At 37.6% G+C, this 24133-nt stretch overlaps 1 protein-coding gene across 1 annotated transcript in view; it reads right to left on the reverse strand.

The window, feature by feature from the left end:
• NAALADL2 (N-acetylated alpha-linked acidic dipeptidase like 2) overlaps positions 1-24133 on the reverse strand; it is a 214795-nt gene that overhangs the window by 51497 nt on the left and 139165 nt on the right. The window contains exons 10-11 of the mRNA XM_054515927.1: positions 16674-16820; positions 3312-3407 (exon numbers count right to left, since the gene is read on the reverse strand). Of these exons, the coding sequence (XP_054371902.1) occupies positions 3312-3407; positions 16674-16820 (243 nt within the window). The remainder of the gene's footprint in view (positions 1-3311; positions 3408-16673; positions 16821-24133) is intronic.

Raw genomic sequence — 24133 nt, forward strand, 5'->3', positions numbered from 1 at the left:
ACATCTGCTTTGAACATCTCAAATACCATCAAACCATAAATACCAGTAAGATTCCCAGAGCCAGTATATGAGATATTGGTGAGAAAAAAGGCAAATTATTTAACTTAGAGAGTGACTGCAGCAACTGGGACATTACACCGCACCTATGCTGCTCCATCACCTTGGGGCAGATGAGAGCTCTGAAAAATAACAGGAATTGCTGCCAGCTGTGGGAGGACAAAGAGGAAAATTAAGAGATGCCCCAAGTCATGGTGCAATTTCTCAGCCCAAAACCCATGTTTTCATGTGTGACAGGGCACACAAAGGGTAGCCCAGACATTTCTAGTAGATTCACAACAGGGTCAAACTACACATCTAAAAATTCAGTATCAAGAGTAGACTGTGAAATACGGATACTGATCAGGCCCCCACCTTGGTCCTCACTTCACACACTGAAACCTTTTCTTCTGCTTTGTTAACCTCATTCAGCATCTGTCACCTACCTCAGTCCATATTCCTGCTTGTTAACTCGGGGCTTGAATAATTCATTTTAAAAAGAACAAAATCATAATATAATTCACCTCCAAAGAGACATGAGAGTTCTGCTGGTCTGTGCAGAACTCAAGCCTTTGATGAAGAGACTGAGAGGTGATGGCCAAGTCTGGCACATGCAACCAAAGAGAGGAATTTTAAAAATTATATTGGACAGAATACATCACTGAAGAAAGCTAACTGGAGAAATTACCTGTGAAAATGGACACTCCAAATTTTGGTGCCACATTTTGGCGATGGAAATCAGAGCACATAGGAGAAATTTCAGACTGCACTCCACACAGTGACGTGGGGGAAGGCTGCCATATTTCTGCCTGGGCCTTGCAAGGACAAAGGGTTTTCTAGGATATGAGATATTTTCAGATGCATTAGACTTCTGTTTGCTCAATGAGATGAGTTCTGCACACACCAAACAAACTCTTTAACACTTTAGGTGCTGCATCTCTGACTGGAGTAATATTGTGTCTCTGCTGCTCAAACAATTTTGCCAAATCCTCTGTCTCTACATGGAGGCAATTTCTAAATGAAAACAGAAAATACCTCAATGGAATGTAGAGACATAGAGATCCCTCAATGCAGAAGCTATTGGCATGCCCAGGCACAACCTTTTCAAGAATGATCTGATTCCCAAAAGGGCACACTACAGCAGGAATAACACAGGAATATGAATGCACTCTGTTGAAATAGCTACACCAGGAATAATACACTGTTAGAAATGGCTCTGATAAAACTCTGCCACACAGACTTTCTGTTCACAGTACTATTCTACTGATTCAAAATCAGCAAAATCCCAAAAGTCTTGGGGATTTTAAGAGTTTGAGACCTTCATGTTAATTTAGATACGTTGTGTTATCTTGGCATGCAAAAAAACCCCAACAAAAACAAAAAACCACCCCAAACCCAAACAAATAAACAAACAAAACCAAGCTCATTTGCAGACACCATGCAGGAAGATTAAAATACTTGGCAGAGGTAGCTTACACCAAACCACAGATTCTCACTTTTAGAAAGATTACAGAGAAAGAAACTACCAACGTTATGGATGTCACTGCATTGCCAATTTGAAAGAATGTTCCCTGTATTAGAAAATTAATGGGACTAAACACAGGTAAATGGGGATATATATCCCTTCCATGCTTCAAAGGAACAGACCAGTATGGTCCTGCTAGAAAATGCCTCAAGTCAACATTCTTGTGCTGCACCTTATCTGTGGTCAAAATGTGAATTTCATTTACCAACAGTCCAGCAGTCTCTTTGTTACATTTGCATACATTTCATTCCATTTGCTTCAGGAAGAGAACCTGCCTGTCACCTCCTTGGAACTGTTTATATTTTTAAAAAATAGAAATATCATAGTATGTTACATAAAACCCCCTTATTTCCTTTAGAAATGGAAACACTCCTCCCTCTTGCTGTTTTGTTTAATGTTTAGAAGTTAATTGCATTAGAGTAGTTCTACTTTATGCAATTCCATAATTGGAGTGTAGAATAATCAGGTTCACTAATAATTTTCTCAAGAGTTATCTGTCAGCACCCATAACTCATCATAAAACTAATTATGTCACTTCTGGTGTGCCTTTCATGACTTTGGTGCCTGACAGAGTAAAAATCAGCATGAGATTATTTCATGGTCCTGGATAAGTGGCTTCAGTGGCATCCCCTGTTAGGGCTCTGCCATTCCAGCATTCAGAACTGCATGATCCCAGTCTTATGAGGTGCTCTGGTGAGCAGACAGTGGAAAGTAGCAGACAGTAAGAAAGTATTTTCAAGATGGTTAATCACTGAATTGACTGGTTACCATGAAACACTGTGCTGAGCAACACTGATGAAATTTATTTAAAAATAGCACATAGTTTTCTGAGTGTGCATTTGATAAAAAGGGAGTTTTATCTGACATCTCGTCAGGTGGGAAAATCCCTTCTCTGCCACACAAGCACACAATCCTCCATTTTAATACTTGATATTATATACATTATTATATTGAAATTATAAGGTCTGCAAATCTCACTTAAGATACCACCGAGTTTTGTATTGCATCACACTACTCAATGTTTCAGTTCTTTGCCACTGGGAAACTTAGAGATTTCTCTTTCTTCGAACGCTTCAGATCAGCATGGCTCTCACAGAAATCCACCCTAAATCCACCTTTTCAGTGCCAAGATCTTAATATGAATTGTTCTGACAAATTAGATCTTCTAAGCACTCAGATTACAGATCTATCTGTTTAATAGCTGTATATCTCTCGTCCATTTTTTTCTGCCACATTCAGCAATCTCCTCCTTTTCAGTGCCTATGAAATTAGGGTACCCACTGACATCAGAGAGCACAAGGCACAGTCAGCTGATTATTAGCACTTACACCAACCCTCATGTAAAAAATTACACTGAAACTTTTATACTGTTATTTAGTATCGACTCCTATACAGTGAAAAAACCTAAGAAAACACTAAAATCCTATTTCCCTAATGGAGATAAAGGGCTTCAAATCAACACAAGCTTTTCCCAGCCTGAGTGGTCATACAAGCAAAGCAGATGGTGAGTGATATGCAGTGAAAAATAAGAATAACAAGTTATAGTTTCAAATGAAGCATTTGCACGTGACACTGCTTTGATCACACAAGTTGACCAATGGAAAGAGTATTCCCAATGGGGATCCCAGTGAAGGGAACTCCACAATTTTTAATTATATTGAAAGGATTCGCGGGGAAATAGATTATAATTCAAAATTATTAGCAAACTCAAGAGGAAAGTATGTATAAATGAGATCTCCATTTCTCTTACCTTTGCAATGGTCTCGTGCAGGCTGAAGGAGGGATCCAGCTCTTCAGTTTTTGTTGCAGGTACAGGAAAAAGAGCTTCAGAGAGAAAGCTGGAATTCTGTGAGGAAGAAGAAAGGGGCTTTTTAGGATTTCACATTGATTTCCTCCTTCAATTGGTTATTGAATTTTGTTGATAGATTGAGAAACCCTTCCAGTCTTTATTAAATTTTGATGATTACGACACTTATTCACTGATCTCATTGACTGATTCCAAGCCCCTAAAAAAGGCAAAAACCCCCTATGTCTTATGACTTTATTTCTGGATTGGCAGTTGTCTCTGTAATTATGCTTCCCAAAGCAGCTAAAAATTTTGCCTACCAGGAGAAAAAAAAAAATATATCCACACAGCTTTATTCTGAGCTAAGTAGCCATCAGACATCTTATTAACTATGTCATGATTTAAGTCTTCAGGAGAAATGTAACCACAATAATCAAGGAATACTCTTTTATCTTATCCAAACATCCCACTTCTTTATCCAGTGAGTCCATCTACATAATAAGGGATTTTTTGTCATCTCCCTAAAATTATATACTTTACGTTAACCAGTCTATTAACACCAAACAATCTAATAAATTGTTTGTACAGAATGTTCATCTCTTCTTGTGCTCTAAAAAAAAGTAAGACATTATTTGCACATTTGTTGTCACAAGAAAACGAGAAACCAATAACAAGGAGTGGACTGGAAAAAAAGGCAAAACAATATAAAACAAACCTCTAAGCCTCAAAGGTGCCCAGATGCCTAAAGCAGGAATTACATTACATTGCTGGTAAATTTGCTTGTTGAATTTTTCTATAAATTAATGCCTTCATGATCAATATTCTATCAGTATTTCCATGCATTTCTAGGAGATTATTTCTGGTAGCAAACTCCCACCACTTTCTTAAAAAAAATTATATATATAATTAGCAGTGCATCATATAAATTTTTGTGATCAGTGATGCATCTGTGTGTTGCATAACTTGTCACAGAAACATCACAAAAATAAATGAAGTAATTTTTTCTTTCAGAATTTTTTTTTTTTTTTAGATCTCTGCGAGAAGATGCACAAAGTCATTCATTACAAAGATTAAATACATACTCCAGCATTAACTCATAACCATTCATCTTTGTTTCAAGTTTGCACAGCAGTTTATAGAGCTGTGCCATTTGACTGGGGGGCTGCTGAGGAACACCCTCATTCTGCTGTGGTGGTGCTAAAGCTGCTCATCATCAGTTACATAAATGCAATCAATAACTTGAGGAGAGTTGCATTATTTATATTCACTCTTGAGTATCTCACTAAGAGTCAGTGAAGGAAGTGACTACCAAATTAGATTTGCCACACAAGGTCAGATTATTGCCCCATCCAGACAAATGTCTTTGGAATCTGAAGTTTGGTGAATCCTCCCTGGAAAGCAGGGAGGCACTGCTGACCTGGCTTCTCTCCCACCCCACTCCAGACCCCACCTGGGCCAGGTGATCCAGCAGCCTCTGCTGCTGCCTCAGCCTCTGCCTTTGGGAGATCTCGGCCTACACAGGCAGTGATCAGCAAATGAACCAAAACAACTTGGACATCACAAGTGACGAGTTGTTTTGCTCATGAAGGAATCAAGTCCCTGCTTGCAGAGATCTTGAAAGAATTGCTGTTTGAAATAACTTGCTGACATCTGAAATCATCCTGCTGTGCACTTGTAAAAGCAAATGTTTAAATCAGCTCTGGCTGCTTTTTTTTTTTCCTTTTTTTTTTTTTCTCATAACAAGCTCCTCCATAAAGAACAGCTAGAAAGGCCAACTTTGTTTCCTTTGCCTTTTGCTGTTTTTCAAGTACTGTGCTCACTAGAGAAAGCTGCATCAGCTTCCCAACTAGCAGAAGCCCAGGGAGCACATGGCAGAGAGAAGGTCCAGATGATGTTCCAAGAGCATTTAACAGCAAGAGCAACACCCAGCACGAGCTGGAAACTGAATCACACTTCTCTGTCATTGTCCCACCAAGCTCACAACAAGTGAGAGTTGTAATTTTGGCTTTTTTTGAACACCAGTTTGCTAAGCAAATTTCTAGTAAATGCCCACCAAGAGAAAGACTTGCTAATCCAAAAATATTAAACCCAACTGTATTATTCCTTCGTGCTTTTCAGCCACAGTAGGAGCTACAGCTGCAGTTGTTGTTCTCGTTCTCTCCCACACTCACCTCCTAAACACAAATCATCACCTCTGCCCCAGGCATTAGCATCACCCTCACCTTCTTCAGAGGGCAGTCTTCAATGCATTGTGAATGCTCTGGAGATGGTATCAAATTATGGAAAAAACCTTTTTAAGGTCGGATCACTGTGAAACATCCTAAAATTTAAGAGGTCCAACTTCCACTAGTGCTTTGAAAGTTTTTGCCTTTGCTTTTTATCACGTTCTGTTAATTTTTCTTTAAGTTCATGGCTATCCAAATGGATTAAGAAGATTTTCTCTTCTGATATGAAGTTATGTTTTTATCAAACAAACTTTACAATCTACAAAGGATCATCCCAAAAATCCTCGAATTCCCAATGAAATTATTTGGTATCTCTATGAACTCTTCAGAAGAGAAATGAACAAACACGACACGTATTTGGAAGTGAGTTTCCTTTGTCTCGTGTTCCTTTTGGAATAATCAGTTAACCTGGTCTTTTCAATACTCATTTAATGAAGCATTCTGTGAAATTAGAACGACATTGATGTTCTACTTTTCAAATAATGGGTCACTTCTGATTAAACTTTGATTGAACATTCAACTTTCAATCTTAAAACAAATTGCCTCCTTTTCTTTTTAATTTTAACCCAATTTCCTACTGCCCTCGGGTCTTGTGACAGTAATTAATTGATTTATGAATCAATTAAATGGAGATCGAGAATGCAGGCTAAAATCTCTTGAAACCCCAAATCTGGCTTACTCTTGCTTATTTATGATGGACACTTGCACTAAAATTCACTTCTGATTTTCTACACTCATTTTTCTAACTTAACTTATCCTTCCTTAACTAATTAGGTGAACAAAATGTTCCACCATCTAAAGGTACTAAATTCACCATCCCTTGTGTACTGTCTTATACCTTCAATTTACATGCCAACTTTCAACCAATGCATTTTAAATCACAAATAAAATCCCACAGCAGTTCTGGTGATTTAATGAAAAACAGTAAATACCAAAACATGCTTTAGAGATCAATTTTGCTGTTATTAAATAAAATAGTTTTAAATAAAAATAAAAAACTTTTTTTAAATAATGAAGTTTTCTTAAAATATCAATTTTTGTCTTACTTTCTCTTTTGTCAAACATTGTCTTAGAACTGGAATTATTTCTGCAAATACATGTGAATTTTTTTACTAGCTGAATCCAGAAGAGATTCTGTTTTCTTGACTATTACTTGAAAAACTGTAAAATTACCAGTTAGAGAAATTGTGAATTTATGTACCCAAATTATGTAGCTAATAATTCCTTAATATGCTCTCATTCCACACTCAGACTAATTTTTCTTGCCTGCTGAATGTTCCCCAGCTTTTACAAGAAGACATCTTTCTGTTCTTAACCTGGTGAATAATACATAAATATCTCCAGAAATAATTCTTCTGGGGTTGGGGGGAGGAGGGGGAGGTGAGGGGAGGCTTTTTTGTTGTTTGTTTGTTTTGAAAGTAACAGGCAGTGGAGGATTCTCCACTCAGCAATAAAGATGCTCAATCTGGAAAAACGATCTTTAGACTAAAGCTCTTTATCCAGTTTGACTCCACCCTCTTTAACATTTGTCAGAATTGTCCATACTCAGGCCAGCATTGCCCTTCAGCACTTCACAATATTCATAGCACCAATTTTATACTGCACAGGCGACAAAAGAAAGCACCAGGAAAGGTAAAAACAGAGAGGAAGCAAGTGAGAGCAAAAATCCTTCTGAAATTTATACAAGTGGGGAAGAGGTATAAATGTGTTACATTGCCAAAGCCTGCAAGGCAAATACACAAAAGAAGGATGTAAACCAAGAGAAAAATGTTTATTTTCTTCATACAGACCAACGAGAAATGTCTAGAAGGTGAGAATTTAGGGGTTGCTTTTGCTGGATCAGGACTGACACTATGCTCTGTTACCTGTCCAGTATAACACATGCTGTGTGTGTTCCATGAGCTATAAACCTGTTTCACTCTGTCTGCCTTTTTGTAGTACAACAGCACAAAAAAGTAGAATTGCAGAAAACTGAGGGATACACACAAATGTGTAGTGCCTGGCCACTGAAACACAAAGTAGACACTGCACATCTTCAGAATCCACCTGGGCACAGGTTCAGCTGGGAGGCTGAAGTCACACAAGGCACAATCTGAATCTGTGCAGTGCCCAAAACTATTACCCAGAAACCCAGAGGCTTCACAACTGCATCAGGACTTGTCTGCATCTGTATTCAACAGCAGTGCCAAAAAATTGTCATAGTGTGATGGAGAAAGCCCTGCCAGGAGAAAAGATAAAGAGAGAGCAGCGAGAAGAACAAAAACACCTCTGAAATCTGCACTGCAGGCTCTCACTAATTCCTTATTCCATTTTCCCTAAGTCAAGCAATTGGCATACGGTATCCTGGTAGAAAATATTCAATTGAATTTCTTTGTGACAGAGCTGTTTCACCTCACCTAGGCTAAAAGGCCATCTCTTCCCCCTTTTTTTTTACTGCCTGGCAGGGTGATTGAACAAGAGGTTTGACTGCAAGAAGGATCAAAAAGAGAGTAACGGAAAAGGTATCTCATAGACTAAAATATGGCTTATCATCATCTATCTGGATTACTTTTACTTTGGGAAGGTACTGCAGACTGAAGCAGATTTACTGAAAAAGTAGATTATGTAGAATAGAACAGACTGAAGCCAAAGTGTGATTCAAATTGAATTGATGAAATAATAACAAGCATATAGGATTTCTCACTAATAGAGGCCCATAGGACTGCAAATACAGGGCAGAAGAGATTTTCTGCCTCTCCATCTCACCAGCAGGGTAGTTTTACCCTTTCTAGTAAATGCTCTAGATATCTAATTAAATATCACCTCCCAAATCCACAAAGGATTATAAAATAATGTAAAATTTTGTTTCACTGATGCAAAAGACATAAAATAGATCCATAAAATTATTTTTATAAAGCAGAGCTCTGCAATTGCCACAGCCTAACACATGTCTTCAAAGTGAGAATGCCCCTACTCTGGAAAACAGGCTTGTCAGAAGGAGTTTCTGACAAGAGTTTTTCTTCTGTATTTTCACCATTTCAGTTTACTGAAGACCTTTTAGAAAAGAAAGAAAAGCACATCTATTTTCTGTTTGAATATTCTGGTAAAGATGTGCAGTGACCTTGCAATGCTACCCAGTGCTGGACAAAATGAACAAGGCCTGCCAAACAAGACTGCACAAGAATACAGGAGAGGCAGAATTGGAATCACTGCTGCACAAGTTATTTTATTTTTCAACTCAACTGCAGCCAGAAAAAAAACCAGCCAAGAGTCATAAGGAAAGGAATATAAGTACATTTCTCTCATCTCTTTTAATTTAATGTTTTCTTCCTTATGTTAGTAAGTGAATTGAAATAATCACTGTAAAGCTATAAACTCACAGACTGCAGCACAGAGAAAGAAACTTTTAGGATGTAAGGATACTTGCCTGGTTTTATTCCTCTGCAGTTTTTCCTTGGTGCTTTTTACACTGAAAGCAGAATCAGCAGTTTAGGTAGGAGTGGCCCAAGTCAGAAACCTGGAACCTGACACAGGATCCTCCCAAAGTTTCACAACAGAGAAACAGGAGGCTTAGTAAAATTCAGTACATCTAAGAGAGAACAGCTTTTCTTGGATGTGTTTTGTGAAGGATGCAAGCACATTTTGCAACATTTTATGATCAATATTGAGCATTCAAATTATAAAGAAACATGAAGTTCCAGGAAGATCACCCTAACCATGTCTTGCTGGAAGTCATGAATCCCAGTGACAATGTCTTTCATAATCAAATATTATCAATGCTTTTATTTCCTGATTCAATGCTTCCTAATTCCCACTTCAAATTTCAGTGCTAAAAAAAAATTAATTAATTACACTGAATGAAGAGATCTAATGTTATACACTACACAGATGTTGTGTAGGTGGGAGGCTCACCACCTTGCAGTAAGAATAAAAATTGTGTTTTGCTAAGAATAATAATGTCCTCAAGACAATATTTATCAGAAGCCTAATTAACCAGTTCTTCAATGTCCATGATAAGATATATCAAATATTGCAAATTTTATCAGTGAGAATGCATCGCTGACCCAAACCACAGCTGTTTGATGGTCCAGTGATCTTGATTTTTTCCCCGAAAAAGACAAAACTGAGTGCCACACTAGTAATACCTACTGGCACAAAACAAGTTCTGATACTTATTCCAGATATTCTACCAGAAGATTTTTAGTTGGTCAGTTGAATGCAGCCACTCAGAAGGACAGTGGTAAAACATTACCATGAATGCAACAGGCCATTTAATTCTCCAAGGGGAACAGAGAATTCAGTGACATCTGTCCTTAGATAATATTTTCAGTAACCAAATGCTTCAAACAGAGGCAATTAATTGGTGCCTAAACGAATTTTTCACATTTCCCCATATTCCATTGATCCTGTTAACTCCCATCTCTTTCTTCCACTGCCTTCAACAATCCTCAGTCAATTCCAAGACACTGAGGAGCCTCTGAGAGAATCTGCAAGGACAGAGCTCACAGAAACAACATGTACTCATGCAGTGTGAATGAATGCTAAAGAAGCTGTGTGATTTTGATATCATAAGGCAAGTTTACATAAAGAATTTTCCCCTTCTGGATGCACTGTGTGATGTTTGGGACATCAAAGCACTAGGATTTGTGAGGCCAGACAGAATTTTTTGGAGCAGAGCAATGTATCCAAACTGATGAGGACGTCATCAGTTTCACTAGCATTAGTGCAATAACAAGATGCTCTTCCATGAAATTAAATAGCTAAATATTCATATTATTCAATAAAACAACTCAAGCAATCAATTGAACATCAAATGCATTTTGTCTTGTAAAACACCGAGTCATTAACCTTAACAATTTCACCATGCTCTCACTACCAAATTCAACTCAATTAGTGTCCAAATGAACAGATGGACTAATGAATTAATGAATTATTGGTGAGTACTAGACTAACCCCTGACTGAACTGAGAAATTAGAAAACACTAATTTATGCTAGAGACAGAAAAAACACATTGGTCAGGAAAAAATCAGTCTGAATAAAGAGAAGCACAGTTATTACAAACCCAGCATAATCCCTGAGTCAGGAAGGCAGCTGTGGTTTGGACCCTCAGGTATTCCCAGGCAACCTGCTGGGGACTCCTGCAAGTATTCCTTGTTACACACTGGCAGCTCACTGCTTGTCCAGAAACACAAACGAAACCTCTCTCTTCACCTTGACACAACCAGCTCCCACTGCCACACCTGGCTGCCCTTGAAGTCTGCTCACAGTTAATAAACTCTCTCAGCAGCAAGTGCAACTGCATCAAACTCTCCAGAGGCAGCTCAGAAAAGGGAATCCTGGGTTCCCAAGCAACCATCCTGAGGCTGATACACATTTGCTCCTTTGCAAAGACTTTCTGGTATAGCAAGCACACTGGTACTTTCATTCTTTCATACAGTCATGAAACATCTCCAGTAACTCCCCATAGGCAACTACCAGTTGTGTTATTTCCTTAAAAATTTAACATGTACCTGGGAGAAAAGAGAAGTAAAACAGGGAATGAGGGGGAGACATGCAGAGCTGTATTTCCAGATGGAAAAGCTACCAAATCACAGATCATCACAGCAACACACTGCTGTTGTGCAAACTCCCTCCTAGACTAGATGTAAGAGGAGAAACACGGCTTCTGTTTGGGGTAAGAATCTCCCTGGAATTACAGACTCAGACTAAATCTCTTCCAAGGACATTCACACCAATGCCACAGGCCCTGAAGGTCTCTGTTGAGCAGCTATGGCTGAATTAAGCACATCGTGTCTTTGCATATGGCCTACCCTGATGCCTCCAAGAAAATGATGCTGTGATGGAATTTCTTGATAAATATACTTGGCTTTGATAAATTAATTGCTACTCGGTAACACCTAATCAAGGAGGACACAAATAATAATGTCAGTTAACAGCAGAACATTTACCAGAAGGGCCTGGTGAGCTGTAGGTAATCCAAGCAGTCAGAAATCTCAAGACTGTGTCATGGCTGCACTGACTCTTTCCTGGCTGGAAAGGGACTGGAGGAGAACACACCAGAAGTCAAGGAGAAAATCATCTGGATATGGAGCAACAATGGATTAATGCTGTGATTCAAGATGGTGAGATAACTGCATTAAGAACACAGAGCTCCAGAACTTCAGAAAATACAAATGGATTGACTTTAAGCACTGGAACTGTTTGAACAGTGATTACATGACTGATACAAAACCAGCTAAAAATAAAGAACATCACAGGTCAGACTACTCAGGTTTGCTTTCAAGATGCACACAACAGGTACAAGGTTGTATTTGTGGAGATGAAACTATACCACAGACTTTCTTTCCACAAAGCCAAGTTGATTATATATAGATGCATTTAAAAATGAAATATGTTTGGGGTTCAAACACCAGCTTCCTTCTCACTTTAGAACAGATACAAAGGAGATGCACTGAACAGCACTCCAAGCTGCCTGAGCCCTCCCTCTACACCAACATCAGCACATCAAAGAGACTTGACAAAAGCAGCTTGCAACATTATTTTTTTTGTAAACTAGACCCTAAGTTCTCTCCATCAAGGATGGTTCCTCTGTTTCTCTTCTCATAAGAAAGAAATCTTGGAAAGCTTTTGAGCTCTTTCAAGAGAAGTGCATGATGTGTCAGTCTAAGCATGTAAACACTGAAATCAAGAAACTGCAGTAAGTTTCCCAAAGAGTGATAAAAAGGAAGAAAAGAGGGAAGGACAGGGTGGGAGGGAGGTTGCAAAGGCTGATGGTAACAACCACTGAGAGGCCACATTCACTGAAGAGTTAAGATTTAGTGCCCTCTGTTTTACACCAGTGTGGGTGAAAATCACTTTTAAGGGCCCTAATGAAAGTTGAAAGTTACCTTCAGAAAGTTATGCATATTTCAACAGAAATAAAAATCATTATGCATTCTCTCTAAAGAGGATACAATCTCAAACTGTCAAAATTCTAAACTCTTCTACATATATTACATACAAATGCCTTCTATAAAGAAACCTCTTTTCATTTTTCTTCTAAATTAGCTTAGTGGTCCATGGTATTACACTACCTTGGTCTAGCCTGTGAATAATGTGACAGGTAATTTTTATACTTCTTGCCTGTACTTAAGTTTGAGTGAAGATACGGAAAACAACTTTTATGATCTAGGTGTAAAAGTAAATGTTCTGTGAGTCCTGCATACCCAAACGTGGACATCTACTATGAAATGTTTCATGATGATTATGTGTCCATCAATAAATATAAAATAAGAAGAAGAAAAAAAAAAGCAAGTTAGTAAGTTGTTGGTTATTTTTTAATAATGTGCACGTGCAGCAGTTTTTTTTCCCCAAAGTAATAGTACTAATGTAGATGTAAACTACCACATTATCACAGAGGGGATTTAAGATTGTTTTATCAGACAGGAATCATTCTGTAACAGGATGCACTGAGAAGGATGAATAATATGCAGATAACATGGAAGATCATCCAACTATAGTTTAAAAAAATGGATTCCTCATTAAACTGTTGACTGCAATGACACAGAAATGGATGGTAACAGTCAATTAATTTCCATCTTGAAAAAACTCAAAATACACCTGTATCAGCTGAAGTTTGTAAATGATGGAACTCAAAACGCTGAACAGTTCAATGATGTTTGACTTACAATGCTGGAGAAAAAGTCAAATCTCTGACTGAAAAAAATGGAAAACCCAGTTTATATGTTCTCTACTACCCAAACATTAGGGAGCCACAGCAAGGCTCTTTTTCTCAGTCTCTGTGATTATTTGTGCTCCAGGACTTCAGCAGCTATGCTATAAACTGTGCTAGGAAAGAAGTAATCAGAATAAATTAACCTGTAACTAGGGGGTTGGACCTTTTCCCTTCAGGGAAGAAGCCCAGTACTACCCAAACACAGACCTTTTAAAAACTACTTTACCCTGTCCCCTTTCATGAAATAAAAAAGGCCATCAGAATATTGAGTCTAGCAGAGAAAACGACACTTTAAGGTGCTCCATCAAGAGGAAATCTAAACATGGAAAATTACAAAGATGATGCTCATACAAAAAGAAAAACAAAGCAAATCTTAAGGAACTAAGGGAGAGAAGTATGAGAAACAAGGTGAGCTCTAAGTGATAGGGCAGGCACGCAATCCATGTACATCCATTCCAAAATGAGAACCATCATGAATTCAAACAGAAACTGAGTGCACATCCCTGAGGTCACACACCACCATATCCAGTGTTTTCAGAGTTATTCATAATGTACAATCAGGTAACCAAGAGCTGAGCTTCAGTCATGTGAGTAAGATTATTTTGTTTACAAAGTTAAAATACCACAGGAGAGGAATTTATATCTAAGACACCAAGCAGAGTTGTGATGACCATGTCTGTTTGTCTGTTACATGCATGTATTTTCTCATTATGGAGGACATGTATGTGTTATGCCTGTTACACCATTTTTGGGTGTGAAAATAAACAAACTAATATTTTCAAGAGCACAGAAATAGTCCACACATAGGGAAAGAAAATCAGAATGCACTCATCTGTGCCATGTAATTATTTCTGACATACCAATGCTCATACAATGAAATAATTTGACTGATATCCAGCTTTTATGCAGCACAGAGAGTGGCTAACACAAGTCTTTGATTTAACAGCTCTCTTAGTTTATGTTACTCTTCCTTGTTGCTGTAAAGGCTACTGAATATGTTTCTAACACTGTTCTCTGCTGAGGTGAGGACTAATAGACTAATCATGGCTTTCAGGAGCAGAGAAACTCTGATTTGAAATCAACACTTAGGTCTCTCTCTGGAGACTCTACACAGTCACCTGGATGCACACTAATCATTCTCTTGAATACCATAACTCATACTGAAAGCAAAGTAATCAGCAGTATTAGGAAAACCTGATCAGCTTGTCTCCTAACATATTACTAATCAGAATGTAATGTGACCCTCATGCGATGGAAAACCCGGCACAGTGGAGGAAAGGAGGTGAGGAAAGCTTTCTTCAGCAACTGCAAGAGAATCCTTGGAAATTGGGGCAATATTATGATTTTTTCCACTTGAGAAATTCTTCTAAGTTTACTTACTTTGAGACTAAAAATGCTGCATATTTTCTGCTGGTGAATAAATGAGCTGCATTTCACCCAGTGCACTTTTACAGCAGTGGCTGAGTTCTCAGAATGCACTTTGCTGGCTCACAGACCCACCACGGGCGTTTGCCAGGCAGATTTAACCTCCCCGAGGCTGTGGTTCACTGTATTACGTAATTCCAAGCCAGACAGTTTTACTTACTCTTCTGGCCTGAATGTTTCCTCTTACATTTTTTATTTCCTTGTATTTACTCCTCAGGTTCCTTTCAATGGAAGGTTTTTATAACCTTCTCTCTGCGGACTGGCATCGCTCCGACTGAGAAGAAATGCATTTCTAAAGCTGACCTGGAGCTGCTGCTCTGGAGGAAGAATCCAAGCACAGGTCTTGGGCTTTTTAACTCCAAACCAGTATTTTCCAGCTGTGGAACAGCATCAGTTTTACCTGACACTGCACGCTGGCTGACAGGTGGGTAAAATAAACAAGTGATGTATATTCCAAAGGAAGAGTGATTCCTGAGTAGGTCACAGCAGTGAGAGAGACAGAAGAGGAAACCAACCTCACAAAATGATGACCCACAAAAGCACATCAGAACAGTCAATTTCTGAACCTGTTTGCCCAAATCTTGTTTTGCAACGAAGCTGACAAAGCTGAGGCATAGTTAAAAAAGCTGGATGGAAACAAACAAGCAAAAATCCCTCCCTGCAAACCAACAGATTTTTATCAGTCCCTAACCTGCCTAACAGAAATTCTTACAATGTTTATTAATATGGCTGTCAACACAGAATAATTTATCTGCCTTATAGTATCTGTCAATAAAGAGAATCCACAATAAACAATGGCAATAAACAGTAAAGGATAAACAGATTGCTTGTTTGATAGAACATATGAGACACAATGAGCTTATCTTCTGGAGGACTGTTAACAACCTGTACAATAAATAACAAAGATATAGCAAATAATCCAAATTTAATCATTCTGTGTGACTTCACTTTTAGGGAAAAATTCCATCCTCTTGCCAAGAGAAATTTACACATTGTGCCAAGCAGATTTATTTCTCACATAAAACAGACCTCATGGGGTCAAGGTCTCCTACAGTCTGTGAAGTGCAGTATGTCTACTTCAAGACTGCAGATTACACTTACCAAGTTTATTTCTAGGAATGAATTTTCAAGAAGGACAAAAGCTGAATTTTTAACAAAGAACCAAATTTAGAGTGTCATGTTTAAGCAAATATAGAAATATTGTCACTTATGATTTTAATTACATTGATGAGTCATTCTGAGAGACAAAAATGCACATTTACAAGGTTAACTGAACATGAAGAATAACTTTGGATTAAAGTAGACAATAGCCAAGGGAACCTTCAATGTTCATATTGTAAATGTTGCTGGGAAATACTCACTATTTTGATATACGGAATTTTGCAGATTCTTTCTTGTGGTCTGTAGATTGTATATACACAGATCTTGAATGAAAACTATGTGGAAGGTCCAGAGGAATTTTTTGTTGTCACTTAGCAGCTATTCCACATAGGCCTTCCTTCCACCTGCCTTGCAGAAGATGATGGACTGAAAAGAGCCATGGTGTCTGGAAGACTCCAATCAAGCATACAGATCCTTACCACCAATGCTTATCCTAGAGAATCTTATTTTTCTCATGGTATGAAAATGGATATAGAGTGAATTTTGAAAATTGTCACATCCTACTGTGCAGTAAAAAAATACACATCAATACCTGATTCCTCTAAGTTGAAAACAGTCTCAAAAGTTGGATTAGCTAACACGTAGCCTATAAAACTATCAGCAATATTAACATTTTTAACACAACATCCTTCAATGTATATCTGTTTCTTTGAATACCATATGCCTAGAAAAACACACTTTGAAGCTCTATGGTAATCCTCTGAAGACCTAAAAAAACACACTTAGAGGAGATAAATTTCCACTACAACACAATATAACCTGAGAAAACATAATTCTATCTTCCTGCTATTTTAATTTTTTCCATTTTTAGTCATAGCTACCTCTGATGCTCTGGTGTCCTCATAGGAAAACTGGGTGGCAGGTACTCCGAGGTGGTTGATGAAATAATCTGCATCTCCCTGTATCTGCACAGAACTCACATTGGATCCTGGACATCTTGCCTTTTCCACACAGTTGAAGCTCTGGCTCTGAAAAAAAACAAACACAAATCAAAGCCCTACTTAATTATTTGCACTCAGGCTCTTGAAAACTTGTAGCAATATCTCATTTAAACAGCGTTCTTTGGGTTGAAACGACTTCAACATGGCAGAGAGTGAAGTTTGCCTGCAACATGGCTGAGCCTTTCAGAGGACAAAGAAATTCTTATCTGAGGTGTCAGGAGAGGCAAGAGAAGAATTAAGGCACATGGAAGGCCTCATGCTGGCCAGAAGATTAGAAGGCATCGTGGTGCCTTTTGGAAGATTTTGAGATCTTCAATGGCTCCTAAGGAATCAGTTTTTTATTCGGTTAATAGCATGCTCTGCCACAACAAAAAGCTGAATGGGATTATCATAGTCAATCTAAGATATGTCTGTGAAATGCTGGCAATGTGAAGAATTTCCCACAAAGTAGGGCTTAAGAGAAAAACAGAATTAAAAGGCTAAAGATACCCAATACACATTTTCTGTGTAAATAATACAATTTTTCTGTGTAGGTTTCTTAAAACAATTCTAGTCAGGGAAATCTTTGCATTTCTTTCACGTAAGTATTTAATGGTGAAATCTTATCAACAGAACTATAATAAATATGGAAACTGGAAATCAAGCCCAGACTGAGTACCATATAATTGTGTAGCTTTTAAATCTACCAGGTAATTAAACACTTAATAAACAGTAGGCATAAAGGCTTTCAACATCTATTACAGCAAATAAGCTACTCAGGTTTCTTTTCAAGAATATTAGGAAGTTGAAGTACTGGAGATTGTTTGCATTTAGCTAACAGTTCATATAGTATAACATAACTTCCTCACCTCTACCAACAAAATTACAGGCTTTCTAGAAGAATAGCCCAAAATTGGTTCCACTTTAACACAAAAATACAGCAAATTCTGTATATTAAAGTCTCCAAGGTTATCAGGAAAATGTTAGACAGAGACAAATCTCTGTATTTCCCCATTTCAAAATTAGCATAATTATTGCTTCACAGTTTCATTTCAGTGCTGTGAATAATGCAATTGCATATTACACAGTTTAAATAAAGGCTGCAGAGTCTCATAGAAAATTATTTTAAAATACATTCAAGAAATAGCTTCCATTTCATAAGTAATTTTGAAAGGTGGTTGTATTACTCCTTTTTTTTAATCTGTTAAGCATTTCTGCTCCTGCCATTCTTGCACACATTCACAGTAGTTCAAGGCCTGTCCAAAAAGTTCTAACAGAAATGGCAAATACCCAAACAAATTCATTGGAAAAGTTGTTTTAATAATCACAACTGTATCTCCTACAGTCTCTCAAACCCACTGCACAGCACACATCCAGGCAAAAAGCCATGGTTATGATTTTGTGCATATATCTGTGTACAAGATCCATTGTTCCTTCCAGGAATTACAAGGCATTTAAGGATCACCCAGTGTTCTACACTGCAGCATAGATCAAACTCTCCTCACTTCACACTGCCCACCACAGCTGGTCAAGATTCGTAAGTGATGAGTAGCCTGTTCTTCCTTTAATGTTTAAAGCTCACTGAATGATGTGAAATTGTGAAATACAGCTTTGGACACTTCATTCTGAATATCCACCAACCCCCATTTCTACCAGCCTACCAAGAGCTGAAGAGATGCCTTCCTACAACAACATGAAATTTAGTTTTTCTTATGCATGAAAGTTTATATATGAAATGTTTACAGCTTTGGTTAAGGGGACCATAAAATATGGTGGTTTGGGGGTTTTATCACCATCCTTGACAGTATAGGATTAATATTTTTATGACAGCAATGTTCAATTCAATAGTACAGCATTTTAAGAGTTTAACTGCTTTATTCCACTTGCACTGTTCTCACACACAAGCCCAACAATAAATATTTAACCCAGCACCAATATAAGAGAATGCTTTACATGCAAGATGCTGTGCTCTTCCAATCTGTTTTTATTGTAATGCAGACTCTACAACACCAGCATTCTTCAACTCCTTGGCAACAACTGCAAAGCTCATATAGTGTGCTTTGCATTCATTAAAAAAATGAAATGTTTCCCCAGACTAATAGACTTAAAGAATAATAATGCTCTAATATTATTAAAACTAATAAAATAATTAAAAAAGAATCTTTAAAAACATATCTAGAATAAACTATTAGCAACACACAACTAACTGCCATTTGAAGAGCAGCCAAACTGTATTTCTTCAGCTGGTTAGCCTTACAAGAAAAACACAGACTGGCTGTATTTAGAGCACTCAGCTGCTCAGGCTGGGCTCCACCATGTCAGTCAAACCCTTCCTTCAGACTGGAGGCCCCTGGTGAGCCAGGAATCAAGGAGTGCTTGGTGTCAGTGCAAAGATTCACATGCTATATGTAATTGAATAATTTATTTCTCTGGAGCTCATTTTGGGTGTAAGCACCCCCTTACAGGTTTATGTTACAAATTTGAGAAAATGAAGAGTACCATATGGCAAATCAAATACATTTGAGTTAGTGTCCTAAAACAAATCTGACACATCTGAAGCATCATCAAATGGGACTTCATTGCAGAACTCATTAGTTAGTTCTGGTTACTACTTTTCTTTACTTGACTCCAGCTTCACTTAAAACATTACCACCTTTTGAAAATGGATTAAAACATCTAAGGAGCTTTCAACAGGGCCAGTAAAGAATGAACAGTTATTCTTACAGTATGTCAGTGCTCTCAGCTTCAGAACTACAACAAGGAAGCTTATTCTTCATGAATAATTGATCTCTATTTCTGAGCTGAATCAGTACCTGTGTCAGGGACTGGTGCAATTAATGACCTGAGATATGAGAGACCGTCTAGAGCAAGTAAAATTGTCTAAAGGAAGAGCTACAGAATTTATTTAATTCATCACAGACCTTGTAAAAATGCAGAAATCAAGAGATTAACATATTTATTACTGTAAATATGTAAATCAACACCAACAGGTAATAAAGGCGAGAGAAAGGACTCTCAGGTCTGCGTCTCTCATCTAAAAACACCTGCCACACTCTAGCAAACAGATCATTAGAGGCAGAAGGTTTGATGGTTCTTAAAAAAATATTAATAGATGGCTGCCAAAGGCTATTAAAAAAACCATGGAGCTTCTAGGAATTGCATCAATCCTATGGCAAGCCTACTTCTGTTTTCTCCCAGCTGACTATCAGGTTTGGCTACAAACACCCTGTTCTGCTCTGTCTTTATTGATTGATTATACATATTGCTATTAATGCAAATCAGCTCTTTCAGAAATTATTCAGGAGATTTAATATGGCATTTTGCCCTACAGACCTCAAAGTGCTTTTCAAACCAACTAAAGGCAAGCAAGGTATCTAACATTTCTGTTTTGCCCAGTATCATAGAGCAAAACAACTACATTATAATTAAATGCACAGCATTTCCCCAATTTTGAGCCTTATCAAACTGACATGATTCAAGTATGTGCATAAAAATAATTCTAAATTATATTCATTCATTCATTCTTTCTCTGTGTAGGAAAAGAAAAGCTAAATGTGGTGGTGATAATTAATATGCTATAGATGGAGAGTAGTTGTGGTTTAAATAGCCTGAATGTTACACACCACTGATGTGATGTATTTGCCTATTTATACAATGTGATCATTTGATTACCTGATTAAAGCTACACCATGAAATCTTATGAGGTAGAGTGACTAAACCTTGCTGCATTTAATTAATGTTATATTAAGACTGAAGTGATTAATTAAAAATGAATAAAATGTTGGTTCCTTACTTCCTTCGCAATTTTTCCTTCCCACTTACACATATCTTCATTTAAACATGTATGAAGCCTTACTGAAAATATCTAAAATCTTAACATGATTTAATGACCTTTAAGGGTAACATGAAGACTCTGGTGAAATTCTGTAGCCCTGCAAAATCAGTCACAGGAAAGAGAAATTTAAATCTCAGAAATTGCCCCTGGTTTGGGTTCTTCAGGACTACCACAGTGAAGTGAGAGATGTTCCCTGCACACACACATATTCCACTGAGAGGAACTTGTCACCAGGGAAAAACAACTCCCTCGAGAACTGTGTTTATTGAAAGTCATCAGGGACAAGGAATTCAGCACCATCTGAATCCCTCTGATACTCGTGGACACTGCAGGTGATGCTCAAACAAATCACTAAAACCCCAGGGATTCCCATTAGACAATCTAAACTCCCCCACCACCAAATTACTCTGTGTTTTCATACACAAAAGCACCACACCTGGAAATTCCAAGAGTAAACAGCTTTTTTAGGCTGTGCAGGAAGGTAGAACCGCATTTTCACAAGGAAAAAAAAAGCCAAAAAACCTGCCTTTTAGATAAACCTGATGGCTTTAACATATCTGTTCTTTCAAAAAGCCTGCAGGTATTCTGCATGACAGAGAAGGCTTTTCCACCCAGAGGGGAAGAAGAAACTGAAAATGGTGACGAACACAATACTTTCAAAAGGTCAGGTCAAACTAAGATTAGCCAAGACCCAGTTCTGATATTGTATTCAAATTTCTATTGAACCAAGGAAAAGTCAGTTTACCTAAGAAACACAACCTGCTGAAAATAAAACTCCAGTTGTACCTTTCAAAATTGTGTGAAGCAAATTTTGCATTTCAATAGTGACTTCCTAAAAAAAATGGGAAATTACAATACCAGTGGTTATAAATAATGCATGGAGAAATATCTGTGCTTGGAACAAAAAATTTAAATATATTGCTGCATGTTATACTACTTTGCAAAATGGAGTTATTTTTTATTTAGCTTACAGCTAGAAAAACATGAGACAAACTTAATCCTGTAATTCTTGTTCAAGGCTTTGGTTTCTGTTAAGAAATATTTGCATACCTTTAAATATTTGTCTTATTTTTTAAAAAAACATAACTATCAGTGTAAAGTCTTTAAAATAAATGGTACCTCACAGGACTAAATCACATTTTAGATGCAGAAGTTACATCAAACTGGTAGGAAATACAAAAGCAAGGTAGTAAAAAATTATATAGTGTAAATTTAATTTTCTACCCTGCACTTTTTCTACATTTAACTTTATCTACTCACAGTCTTTCTCTGATTCCTGATGCTTGTTACATGATTCTGAATTACATTTATCCTTCCTATAACCAAATTGAAGTCCCATGCCTCATTGAGTCAAATGTACCTGTTGCCAACACTCAGCCAAACTGCTAGGAATTTTAATGGCTTTTTTAAGGAAGGTAAAAATCAAGCAAGTATGTTCCCATTTGATAAGAGATTTTCAGAGCAATCAAATATTTAAAGCTAAAATTACATAGCATGAATTATATAAGTGGCAAGACTGCAATGGGAATGCCATCAGCAGTTCCAAGTATCTCAGTACCTTAAAAATATAAAGTTAAAAAAAAAAAAAAGAGAAACTGTTGCACACACCTTTGGTAGCTGTGTTTCTCCAAAGTATCCACTTTCCCCAGAAAATACTGCATTAGAACTTCTTCTATATTTTTTTCAGCAGCACAGGAAAAGGCAAAAACTCTCCAAAACTTTAAAGTGACTTTAAAGACTGAATTTCCATGACCACAGGCTCAGCCTCACTATTCAGTGAGTTACACTTATTGATGGTAAATTTCAGGAAACTGCTTAAAATTGTATTGCCTTATGATGGACAGGTTAGAAAATACTGTATCAAGAGGGAACCTGTCTCCACACCCAAAAGTCAAAACATCAGGTGCTTTTTCCTTTAGAGCTTATGCATTTTGATCTAATTTGAATAGAAATTATTTTTGACCATTTGCATTTGTAACTGAAGGATGCAGTCAATCTGTTTTTTGATGATGCAAAAATTAAAACTCTCCTGGACTTAATGGCCCTCAAGCTTTGTTTGTATCACAGTTGTCAGAACTTAGGCCCACAGCTGGGTGTAACAGGGATACTACAGTTTGTAACTACTCTATTTTACTACAGTTTGTGACTACTCTAATATACATTTTTCCCAACCATCAGCATTCCCATGTCATGTTTTCTGAGCTACAAAGAATTCGGATATGTGGGATTTCTACCAGAAATGTTTGCTAGCACCACTTCCCAAACACCAGCACTTGCCAACGTGCAAACCAGCTCAGCAGACACCCTCATGAGCTTCATCATCAGGCTGACCCAGAAAAGCAGATCTCTGCATGGGTCAGGGGTTTCTCCCACCATGCTGAGATCTTCAATCTGCTGTTTATGAACACAACTTAAACTCATGTGTTTCACTAGAAAAAAAATAAAAGAAAATAATTTATCCTTGTCCTGTATATTACATGTCTCATATTCCCTGCTCCTCCACATGTATTCCCAATATCCAATACAATATCAGCTCTTTTAAGGGATCCAAGAATCCTGTGGAATCATCCTGCTCATCTCTAACAACGCACACAGAGGCAGAACAGACCCCAACACCACATTACCCAGCCAAGAGGGGACACATCTACACAACCATGGTACAGCCAGTGCAACAGCCAGGTTTCTTTCAGTGGGGGAGAAATTTGCCATCAAAATCTCTGACTTTATTACTGTAATCAAAGACCAAATTTCAGCTGTAATAGACACAAATGAAGAAACTTTTTTATGGCACAGAACACTGAAAATCAGTGATTCTTTGAAGAACTCTCTTGACACACGGGTAACGATGGCAAATCTTCTCTCATGGCACCAGCGTGGAACAAGGCCAGAGAAATTTACTGCTGACAAAGTTTTACCTTGCTCTGAAACCTGCAGTCTGACACTGAAACTTCTTAATAGCAGCTATGCATGAACAAATCACCCCCTTCAAGCCACACACAAAACCTATTTTTCAGTCTTTGAAATGAAAGTCACTCCCACCATTGCATATGGACCATGAAGGTCAATAAACCACCATCATATTTTTCACATAAAAACCCTCTTCTGGACTTCAATGGGAATTGAGCAAATGGTATAATAACAGTATTTGCACTTAAGAGATCAAGTATCTGTAGAAATTGAATTTTTCAGGAAGATAATCACAAAGCAGATTTATTAAAGTGTGTCAGCACCACAAATGCAGGTCTCTAGGCTCCACTGAGAGATAAATTAAATGATCCAAAAGATGTCAAATGATTTTATTTTTACAGCAGTGGGGTACTGTAATACTCTTTTCCTGACTGGATTCTTCCAACTTTTATCTACTTAAACCACAAGAAAGAGTTCTTGCCTCTGTACAGCAAAACAATATCAGCTGGGAAAGAAGAGAAAACCTTAGAGAAGAGAAAACCCGAGAGAAAGGAAAGGCATATGGTCAAAGGACTTTTTCTTTCTGGCTTCCATAGAAGCTCACTTGAACTTGGTTTCA

Source organism: Molothrus ater, chromosome 10, assembly GCF_012460135.2.
Source record: "Molothrus ater isolate BHLD 08-10-18 breed brown headed cowbird chromosome 10, BPBGC_Mater_1.1, whole genome shotgun sequence".
Classification (NCBI taxonomy): domain Eukaryota; kingdom Metazoa; phylum Chordata; class Aves; order Passeriformes; family Icteridae; genus Molothrus; species Molothrus ater.